We start from the raw sequence: 11,177 nt of genomic DNA on the forward strand, positions 1-11,177 counted from the left end.
AGGTCTTGGCCAAGGTCCCACACCTCCTTGCTGAGGTGTGGTCCTGATGGCCACATTCAAGGAAATGAAGTCGGGAAAATCTGGGTTTCCCTCTGCTGAAGAACATGAAGAACATGAATGCAAAGATCATAACTTATCATTACAAAATCTGAGATTTCATGCTTATGAATTCAAAAACATGGACCTGGGTACCCATTCTCGAAGATTTTATGAAAACGAACACAAAAACATGAATCTTGATGCAAGCTTTCGGATCGAACAAGGCTTTTATTTAAGAACACATGAATATCACTTTCTCTTTCTAAAACCAGACTTTAAATCAATGCATGGCTTACAAATCGTGCTTGATCATACAATGCAGCTAGATGAACAATAAGAACAACAAGAGTAGATCAAGATTCTAATCTCAAAACACGAATCTAACGGCTCAAGGTGTGAAGATCAAGCTTGGAAATATATTCCCTTTCTAAGAACTCCTCCTTCTTCCTAGAGCCTCTCTCTCTAAAAAGACAAGGATACGATACAAAATGATGTGTTTCTCAACAGTTCACTGACATAACCCTCTGTTGGGACACGTGGTATCGGCTGGTTGGCTCTTCTCAAAAAGGTGACTGAGTGAAAAGACAAGACTATGACAAAGTGTGTTCAACAAGCAAGATGGCATAGGCACTCCGGGAAGTGATGATCTCGGCTAAGGACAAGGCTTCGGCAAGTAAGGTCTTAATGATCTCGGCTAGGAAGGACAACACTTGACTTAGCTGTGCCACACCTCGGCCTAGATGTGCCACACCTCGGTCTAGGTCATACCAATCCAGGAACAAGATCACTAGGTGCAAGTGTAATATCTCGGCCTAGATGATACACACCTCGCCAATATGCCAAGGTGCGAGTGGAGGTTAACCAAAAGATTCCAAGATAGTCCTAGGTAGAAGAGATTCAAAGGTGCGACCCAGGCTTAGGATGACCTCGGCTAAACTCACACCAAGCAAGGAGCAAAGCATGCAGTAACACTTAAGCAAGATGAAAAAACAAGATTTGAAATGCAAGCTTAACAAGGCAAAATCATATAAATGCATGAGAGCATGACTAAGATGAAGTGAGGGTTGTTACATCCTACCGCCCTTAAAGAAGTTTGGTCCCCAAACTTGAGTTACCTTGATTCGAAAACAATTCCGGATATCGGACTTTCATCTCTTCTTCCATCTCCCATGTAGCATCCTTACCGTAATGCTCTTTCCATTCGATTTTCACCATTGGTATCGACTTGTTCCTCAGCTGTTTCACTTGTCTATCAATAATTCTTATTGGCTTCTCCTCGTAGCCTAAATCTTCATTAACCCTAATCCCGGAATGATCAATCACATGCAATGGATCCCGTATATACCTCCTCAACATCGAAATGTGAAACACATTGTGGACTTGACTTAGTTCTGGCGGCAGGGCAAGTCTATAAGCAACTGTACGGGGAGCAAATATTCCGGCGTGCCCGTATTCCTTTCTTCCGAGTTCCGTCGATATCCGATCACCTGCGAGCCAATAGGGGTGAGCTACCCGGCGGTGTGTGGCCGGAAAAACCCTTCGACGATCAAGTTAGCACACACCTTAGAAGGAATATAGAGAAGGGGGAGAGTGTTTGAGTGTAAGAATTTCTTACAGAGATGTTCGTGTGTCGCGTATGGGGGGCGCAGACATGCTTATATACCTTCTGTGCCCCATATCCACTCCCTGTCATCTCCTGACACGTGGCTCTGCTATCCCATCTGTCAGCATAAACCATGCTGTTCATCACCTGCTCTCAACTGCCTGCCAGCATAGCTGGAGCTCGGCAGCCGAGCTGCCCTACCTCGGTCATACCATGCTTCATACCTTAAGCGCCTGACCGGATAACAGAATGAAGGACCGGGCTAGGCGGCATCTCGGCAAAGCTTAGCCCGGGCTCCTCCTTTGGTCGGTCTTCTCGCCGGTCAGTCAACTACCTCGGCTGACCGCGCCTTTCCGAGCGCCTGCCTCTCGGTCTGTCTGGTCTCGACAATCCTCGGACCGAGCATCCCGGTCTGACCGGTCACTTCCTGGCCGAGCATCTTCTGCACGGTTCGGGGCAGCACACAGTCCAAACTCTGCCCAGCCCAAGTTCTGGTAGCCCATCTCCGGGTGAACAGTCGATCATCTCGGCCCAATGCTCTGCTGGGCCCTCAACCTGTTCGGTTTATACCTCGGCCCAACGCCGGAGCATAAATCACCCTCTCAATTGCCCCTTAATTCCGTCCGCGGAAGCGTGACTGGGATTATTCACCTCGTCCGAGATAACGTTTCTCCGGTCGTCAAGATGCCAAGACTCGACCGAGCTAGTTGACGTAATCGTCCGCAGATTTGACCGGTTATATTCCTCGGCTGACCTATTCTTATTGAAAGTAGCTCGGTTGGCTCTTCGTCTTTTCAACCCGTCGCTTCAGTCCTGCCAAAGCCATAAATGGGGACACGTGGCGTGCTCCCATTGGTTATCGAGAAGCAACCCGCCGTTCTTGTCAGATTTTAAATTTGGGCGGTCTCTTTCGCCTGTACAAACTCGCCCTCCATCGTTCCATTTTTTCCCTACTGCTGCCTCCATCTCTGTCGATTCTCAAGCCCAAGCTCGACTGCCATCCTGCCATTCTTCGTGTTTGGGAAGAACACCTTCAGCCCTTCACAGGTAAGATACCTAATCTCTCTTATGTTGCTATTTGCTCTTATTTTGCACACATTAGGACCCAAAAACGTAGCTTTTAGGGCTTAGACCATAGAAAACGTCCTAAACCTCCCACTGTTCTTGGTGTTCTTCGTCTTCCTGAAGAACATCGAAGAACTGGGGTGAACCGGGCTCTGGGCCTTCTTTTGATCCGAAAAGTTAGCCAAACCGGGCAAACAACGTGTTTGTTCCAATCATGGCAAAAACCGAGATAACCAAAGGACTTGGTCGCTTAACCGGGCTAACATCAGGTCTGCTTGGGCGACCGAGCTCCTTAATCAGACAACCGAGGTAGTTTGGCCCCCTTACCGACCGAGCTGAAGTCTAGCTCTCTTAGCGAAACCACACACTTACACTTACCATCCTTTTCCTGCAGAGTCCAAGGGGACCCCTGTCATTCCTGAACCTCTCAGGACCGAGCTGCAGCAATTTATCACCGTGCCCAACCCATCAACCGGGCTATAGTAAGTCGGCCACAAATGGGGAAGTTCCGCTTCCTTGTGGATACTCCGGCCGCGCTAGCCGCTTTCAGAGAGGACTACGGCGTCCCGGCCGACGTCCATCTCGAGCTGGCCGAAGAAGAGACCACGCCTTGGGGTAGGGAGGAATGCCCCTTCACCGTGCTATCCATCGTTGAAGGGGGTCTTCGTTTCCCACTCAACCCTCTCATAACCGAGTTCCTCCGCCGAACCGGGCTGGCACCCACACAGGTGTCCACCAACACATATAGAATAATCAACGGCGTACACGAATTGAACCAACGGCTAGGCACCAACTTAGGCCTAGCCGAGATATTAAGGCAATACACAATGGGCCACACCGGTGACGGCCTGGCTTACTACTTGAAAATAAGACTGGGCAAGGAAAAAATCGTAACCGGCACCCCGGACAAAGATATGCACGATGATGATTTCTTCTGGGTGTCCGGCAACTACGAAACAGCCGAGGTGGCGGGCTGGTTCATAAGCAAGGACTTCGGTTCTTCATGTAAGCCACTCAAACTTGCTCGGTTAACTTTATTCTTTAGTTTTACTAACCGGTTTCCCTGTTTCTTTTGCAGCTATCCAAACCTTGCAAGCCAACTACCAATTCCCCAACGTCGAGGCAATTCGGGCCGTGCTTAGGTACCGTCACCGAGACTGCAACGAATTGCTCGGCTACACACCGACTTACAGATATTCTGCTCCGCGCCGGAGTAGAGTAACTGACTTCCTCAGAGCTCCTTCGCCACCTCCAGATCCAACCCTACCAGACGTCCCATTAATCCGGTTAACCGACGAGCAAGAAATGGCCAAAAGATCTCGGATCAAAAACCTTCTAACCGCAACCTCAGCCGAGATACCGAGCGTCACCACCCGTTCCCCGGCTGCCGGTCAATCGAGTGCAGCCGTCGTAGCCCTTGCTTCTCCAGCTCCAGCTGCCGTGCAATCCGCCAGAGAAGCGCGCCGGGCTGGAAAAAGACCAAGGGCAGATCCCTCCGCCGAGCTTGTCACCGAGCTGACAACCGAACATCCTGCTGAAACTCCGGCTCCCGTGCCCGCTTGGCGTCCTCAGCTGAAGCACCGGGGGCAGGACATCCCGGCGACTGCATCGATCAAGGCAGACAAAGAACATTTGCTTGCCTTCGATCTCTCCAAAGCGTTTCTCCTACCGGGCGACGTGGTAGGCAGTGACCACGTCCCTGACACCCGGCTGGTAAAATCTTCCGTGAAGTCGATGGCCAGGGTAAGTCGGCGTTCTTTTTAACATTTAACAAGTGTTTGCTCGGTCCTTCTTGCTCGGTCCCCTTTCTGATGTACTTTGCTTCTTTGTGCAGGCCATTCAAAAACAACATTTGGTCTTGGAGCGCATCCACCGGCTTAGGCAGAAAGCCAACGACACTGCCAGCCATGTTGAAAGCCTTCAAGCCGAGCTCGGCCGGGCTAAAGCTTCTCTCGAGATGGCCAACCATGACAATAATAGGCTGCTCGGTCAACTGAATGCAGCCGAGAAAAAACAAATCGAGCTCCAGGCCGAGGTTGACACTTTGAAGAAGGCGAAGAAGAAGGCTTGCCGGGCTGCCAACAATGCGGGTTTCAACGAGGCCGAGATGAATTACAAGAAGCAAGTCTTTGCAACACAAGACATATACTACAAGGCTGGCTGGAAATCCGCTTGCGAACAGCTCGGCCAGGGCTCTGACACCGACGTTTTTGCCAATCCTCCCAAAGCTTCACTACCGGTCTACCTCGTGCCATATGCAAATGATGTATTCAGTGCGCTTCAAGCGGAGGCCGAGGAGGGGCTTGAAGAAGGGAGTGATGAGACAGATTCGGAGGCTGAAGACGCCGTAGTGGAAGTGCAGCCCGGTCAAGTTGAGCCCGGTGCCCAAGAAGCGAGCCCAACCACCAACCTTGAGACTGCCGAGGATGAATTCACCAATCTATCCCCCCTGATTTAGTTTTCTTTTCTTTGCATTTTTGCTTTCAATACTTTAGATGTAACCGGGCTCTGTCCCCACCTCTTGTAATGAATTTCTTTATCAATGAAAAATTTTGAATTTTCGCCAAGTGTTTGCCCGGTAGTAATTAATTCTGTCTTCAGCAAACTATCTCGGTATGACTTATCATTTGAACACTTGGTCGACCGGAGTCCATAACATGGTCGAAGCACTTGAGCATAACAAAACAAATTCATGCACCGAAATACCCATCTCGGTTGTTGCTAAGTTTGGACAAGATACCATGTTGGACAAGACGCCAACTCTTCCAACCGGAGTACTTCATCACGGTTGGGAATCCCAAGTTGGACAGAACAACTACTCTTCCAACCGGAATACACCATCTCGGTTGGGAATTTTAAGTTGGACAAATCACCAACTCTTCCAACCGGAGTACATCATCTCGGTTGGGGATCCTAAGTTGGACAAAACACCAACTCTTCCAACCGGAATACACCATCTCGGTTGGGAATTTTAAGTTGGATACATCACCAACTCTTCCAACCGGAGTACATCATCCCGGTTGGGGATCCAAAGTTGGACAGAACACCAACTCTTCCAGCCGGAGTACACCATCTCGGTTGGGAAGCCTAAGTTGGACAAGACACCAACTCTTCCAACCGGAATACACCATCTCGGTTGGGAAGCCAAAGTTGGACAAGACACCAACTCTTCCAACCGGAGTACACCATCTCGGTTGGGAATCCTAAGCTGGACAGAACACCAACTCTTCCAACCGGAGTAAATCATCTCGGTTGGGGATCCGAAGTTGGACAAAACACCAACTCTTCCAACCGGAGTACATCATCTCGGTTTTAAACATTGAAAGAACAATCCAAGTGCTAATGCAAAATGACTTCTATAATTTGACAAAAAGAATTACGTTCTGCTTTTCAAGCCAAAAAATTGCTTTACAAAAAGAGGAAAGTAAAAAGCTTAAAAATAATACAATTTCAAGTTGGCCGCATTCCATGGCCGGGGTATGGCTCTTCCCTCTAGATCCTCCAAGTGGTAAGCCCCCTTGCCTGCCAGACCAGTGATCTTGTAGGGTCCTTCCCAATTTGCCCCTAGTTTGCCTTCTCCTGGCACTAGGGTGTTGCCCAGAATCTTCCTCAAAACCCAATCCCCAACTTTGAACGGTCTGGGGTGCACTGTCTTGTTATACTTCTTGGAGAGCTCTTGTTGGTAAGCGGCAACATGGATGAGGGCTTTCTCCCGGCGCTCTTCCGCTAGATCCAACTCCAAGGCAATAGCCTCGGCATTTAGCTCGGGCTCAAAACTCTCAGTTCTGAGGGTGGGCATTTCAACTTCCAAGGGTATGACCGCCTCCATGCCATAAGCCAAAGCAAATGGAGTTTCCCCGGTCGAACGTCGCGGGGTTGTTCGGTATGCCCAAAGGACGCTCGGTAATTCTTCAGCCCACTTGCCCTTAGCCTTTTCCAACCGTTTCTTCAACCCATCCAATATAGTCTTGTTTGATGCTTCGGCTTGACCATTGGACTGCGGGTAGGCCGGGGTGGAGTTGTAGAATTCTATCTTCAGATCTTCACAAAATCCTCTAAATAGGCGACCGTCAAACTGGGTGCCGTTGTCAGAGATCAAAATCTTGGGGACGCCAAATCGCGTGACAATGTTCTGCCAGACAAATCGCTTCACGTCTTTTTCTTTGATGGTTGCCAAGGGCTCAGCTTCAACCCACTTTGTGAAGTAATCTGTGGCCGCGATGAAGAATTTCCGGTTGCCCGGTGCTGTTGGCAATGGTCCCACTATATCTAGCCCCCACATGGCGAAAGGCCAAGGACTGGTGAGGGGAAGAAGTTCCCTGGCAGGCTGGTGGATCTGATGGGCGAATTTCTGGCATTTCTCGCACTTGCGGACATATTTTTGCGCGTCAGCCTGCATGCACGGCCACCAGTATCCCTGCGAAATAGCTCGGTATGCCAAGGACCTGCCCCCGATGTGGCTGCCACAAATGCCTTCATGAATTTCAAACAAGAAGGCCTCCACACTGTTCGGGTGCACGCACTTGAGATACGGACCGGTGAAGGACTTCTTATACAACGCCCCTGATGGAGAGAGCCAAAACCGCTCTGACTTCACCCGGATTTTGTGTGCTTCTTTCTTGGCCGCTGGAAGAATCCGGTCTCGGAGGAACAAGATCAAGGGGTCCATCCATGAAGGACCTAGCTCGGCGCAGAGTACATCCGTCTGCCCGGCGTTTTCAATGCTCGGCCGCGGAAGAAAGTCAATCAACAGAGGGTTTGGAGACGTACTATCGATCATGGAAGCGAGGCCGGCGAGTTCATCAGCCCGGCTGTTTTCTTCTCGGTCAATCCGTTGGACTCTGATTGCCTCAAACTGCTTGATATGGTCTCTGACCAGAGCTTGGTACTTCGCCATCCTGTCGTCCTTTGCTTCATAAATCCCTGAAACTTGGTTAACCACAAGCTGGGAATCACTATATACCAGAAGCTCGGCAGCCTTCATTTGAATTGCGCTCTTGAGCCCAGCAAGAAGCGCCTCGTATTCAGCCTCGTTGTTAGACGCCGGGAAGCCAAGTGTGATAGAATGCTCAATGGTTAGGCCGTCCGGGGATATAAGAACAATACCTAGGCCGGCACCATGGCGGTTGGACGCTCCATCAACAAAAAGCTTCCACATGTCTCCCACAAAAAGCTTCCAGCAGTCAGATGGGTCTTGAGAGTTGCGAAGGGCAATGGGATCACAACTGCTCGGCTGTTTGGTGTTGACCGGTTCAAAGTCAGTGCCCCTTGGTGATTCGACACCGGACTCAGCAAGTTGGTCCGTAATGCCCAAGTCCGTAGGCGAAACACCAGGTTGCGGTGTGAAGCCGGCCGCAGGTTCTGAGATGCCTGGAACCATTCCTTCCCCCCTTGAGGATTCGGCACCGGACTCGGCAAGTTGGTTCAGAATGCCCAAGTCCGTAGGCGAATCATCAAGTTCTGAGCTGTGTGGAAACATTCCTTCCCCCCTTGGCGATGCGGTACCGGACAGAGAGGATTTGTTGGTGATACACAACTCCGTCATCGCAGCACCGGGAGGTAGTACCGTGCAAACTGAGGGAATTTCGATGGTGCGCGCTAACTCCGCGGCGCGACCTTCTGCAGCGGGTAGTTCCTCGGTTGGCATTGTGGGCGTCTCATCATCTGCCCCGGCAATGTCGACCGGGCATACCGGATGAGTGCCAGGTGAGAACTCGGCAACAAAATCGGCCAAGGTTTGGGCTTTGATTGCGGTGCGCGGCTGGAACTTCACATCGAACTGTCCCAACTCGACCGCCCATTTTAATATTCGGCTGGAAAAGTCTGCGCGCTCAAACAAGGCCTTGAGGGGGAACTCGGTCAGTACGACTATGGTATGGGCGTGAAAATAATGTGCCAATTTCCTCGAAGCCATCATTAGTGCCAACGCAAGCTTTTCCAAAGGCAAGTACCTCGTCTCAGCCGGCAGCAAGGTCTTACTGACGTAAAAAATTGGGAGGTGCTTGATCCCTTCAGCCCGGACTAACACCGCACTTACTGCGTGCTGGGAGACGGCAAGGTAAAGGTAGAGTTCCTCACCGGGCTCTGGTGTAACCAACAGTGGCGGAGAAGACAAATAATTCTTGAGCTCGGTCAAAGCTTGGTCACACTCGTCATCCCATGAGAACTTTGACTTCAAGGCTTGAAAGAAAGGGCGGCAGCGATCTGATGACCGGCTTATGAATCGATTAAGCGCGGCGGCCATCCCAGCCAGATGCTGCACGTCCTTAGCCGAGCTGGGTTGTTTCAATTCTTGCACGGCTCTGATCTGAGTAGGGTCTGCTTCGATGCCTCGGTTCGTGACTAAGAATCCCAAAAATTTCCCGGATCCCACTCCGAAGGCACACTTCGAGGCGTTCAAGCGCAGCTTGTGCTTCTTTAGAATGGCGAACATCTCGGCTAAGTCAGACAAATGGTGTGCCTCATGTCGGCTCTTTACCACCATATCATCGATGTAAGCTTCCATTGTCCGGCCGAGCAAAGGAGCGAACATTTTGGTCACCATCCTCTGAAAGGTTGCCCCGGCGTTTTTCAAACCAAAGGGCATAACTCGATAGCAAAAGAGTCCCCTTGGAGTCGTGAAGGAGGTGATCTCTTGGTCAGGCCCATGCATGGCAATCTGGTGATAGCCGCGGTACGCATCCAAGAAACTGAGCCGATTGTGTCCAGCCGTCAAATCCACTAGCTGGTCAATGCGCGGCAAAGGGAAGCTGTCTTTTGGACAAGCTCGGTTGACTGTCTTGTAGTCAACACAAACTCGCCACTTTCCATTCTTCTTGGGCACCACCACCGTGTTGGAAATCCACCGAGGGTAGTGCACTTCCTGTATTGCTCGTGCTTCAAGCAAGTTTTTTACCTCCTCTGCTACTACCTCGGCGTGATGCAGCGCCGACCTCCTTGTTCGCTGGATGACTGGCTTTGCGCCAGGGAAGACATTGAGGTGATGGCAGATAAAACTTGGGTCAAGGCCGGGCATGTCGTAGGGCGACCATGCAAAGACTTCGATATTTGCCATCAAAAACTCAATCATCTCGGTTCTCTCCATGGCCGAGAGACTTGAACCGAGCAAGAAGAATCTGTCCGGCTGCTCGGCATCAATCCGCATCTCAACCAATTCTTCAACAGCCTTGTCCTCGGCTTTGGTGCCAACATCATCCAGGACACTCTGGTCCTCCGGTCCCTCGATCATTTGAACGAATCCTTTGGCAGCCCGGCTCCCGTTGACCGCCACGAAGCATTGCTTGGACATGACCTGATCACCCCAAATCTCCTCGATTGCCCCCGTAGCCGAGGGGAATCTCATCACCTGGTGGTAGGTCGATGCTACGGCTTGCATGGCGTGAAGCCATCCTCTTCCAAGGATAAGGTTGTACGTTGAAGGGACTTGTAGCACCCAAAACTCCACTTGCTTGACCACGGATCCCGCTTTGACCGGCAGGATAATCTTTCCCAATGGCCACTCCGGCTGCGAGTTAAATCCAATCAGTGGCGAAGTGGCCGGAGCCAAGTCTGTCTCACGGAGTTTGAGCTGTTTGAACGCATCATAATACATGATCTCGACCGAGCTTCCCTGATCGATCAAGATCCGTCTAACATCAAATTCTTTGACGCGTAGTGTTACTACAAGAGCATCGTTGTGCGGCGTCTGGATACGCTCTAAATCTCTTGAGGTGAAACTTATCACGTCTTTTTCTTCTGTCTTCCCCCTCTTGATGGCAGGTTGCACTGACAAAACTTCCCTCATATGCTCTGCCTTCTTGATCATGCCCCGGAGTTCACAAACGCGCTCCGGTTCCACGATACCGTGGATGACATTAATAACTCCTTGTGGTGGCGCATCTCGGTCATCCTGTCCCCTGGGATCGGCCGGAGCCTGATTTGGTTTCACGCCGCCATCAATGTAAAGGTCCAGATGCCCGGCCGCAACCAATTCCTCCAAATGTTGTCGCAAAGGCAAACAATCCTCAGTCCGGTGGCCCCTCTCCCGGTGAAACGTACAACGATACCGCGGATTGTACCCCTTTTGTCCATCGCCCAACTTAGCAGGAAACCGGACATACTCCTCGTCTCGGATTTCGCTAAGTATGCGATAGATTGGAATCTTGAAGACCGTGGTTATGCCAGTCCTTGCCTTCATTCTCCTGTTTGCGTCCTCAACGTCATCACGGGGGTAGTCATCCCGGTCATTCCGACGTCCTCTACCCCGGTTTTTACGATTTGAACCTCGGTCTGATTCCTCTGCTCGGTCATTTGAGCGGCTGGACTCTTGCCCAACTGCGTGCACTTTGCCTGCTGTCTTCTTGTCTATTCCGACCGGAGTGGCCTTCACGGTGGAAGCCGACGCATCATCCTCTACTCGGATGTGCTCATTGATGTGCTGCATGAGCTGGCCCATGGAGGTCGGTTGGTGCATGGTAAGCGAGTCCCGCAG

General features: G+C 50.9%; 1 protein-coding gene across 1 annotated transcript in view; it reads left to right on the top strand.

The window, feature by feature from the left end:
- The window catches only part of LOC145823797 (uncharacterized), a 31,487-nt gene extending 26,213 nt beyond the window's left edge, over nt 1–5,274 (top strand). Inside the window, exons 5-6 of the mRNA XM_082923318.1 lie at nt 3,786–4,450; nt 4,542–5,274. Of these exons, the coding sequence (XP_082779444.1) occupies nt 3,786–4,450; nt 4,542–5,165 (1,289 nt within the window). The 3' untranslated portion in view covers nt 5,166–5,274. The remainder of the gene's footprint in view (nt 1–3,785; nt 4,451–4,541) is intronic.
- Nucleotides 5,275–11,177: the final 5,903 nt, after the last annotated feature.

This window comes from Camellia sinensis, chromosome 4 (genome assembly GCF_055761805.1).
Source record: "Camellia sinensis isolate YWXY chromosome 4, ASM5576180v1, whole genome shotgun sequence".
Taxonomy (NCBI): Eukaryota; Viridiplantae; Streptophyta; class Magnoliopsida; order Ericales; family Theaceae; genus Camellia; species Camellia sinensis.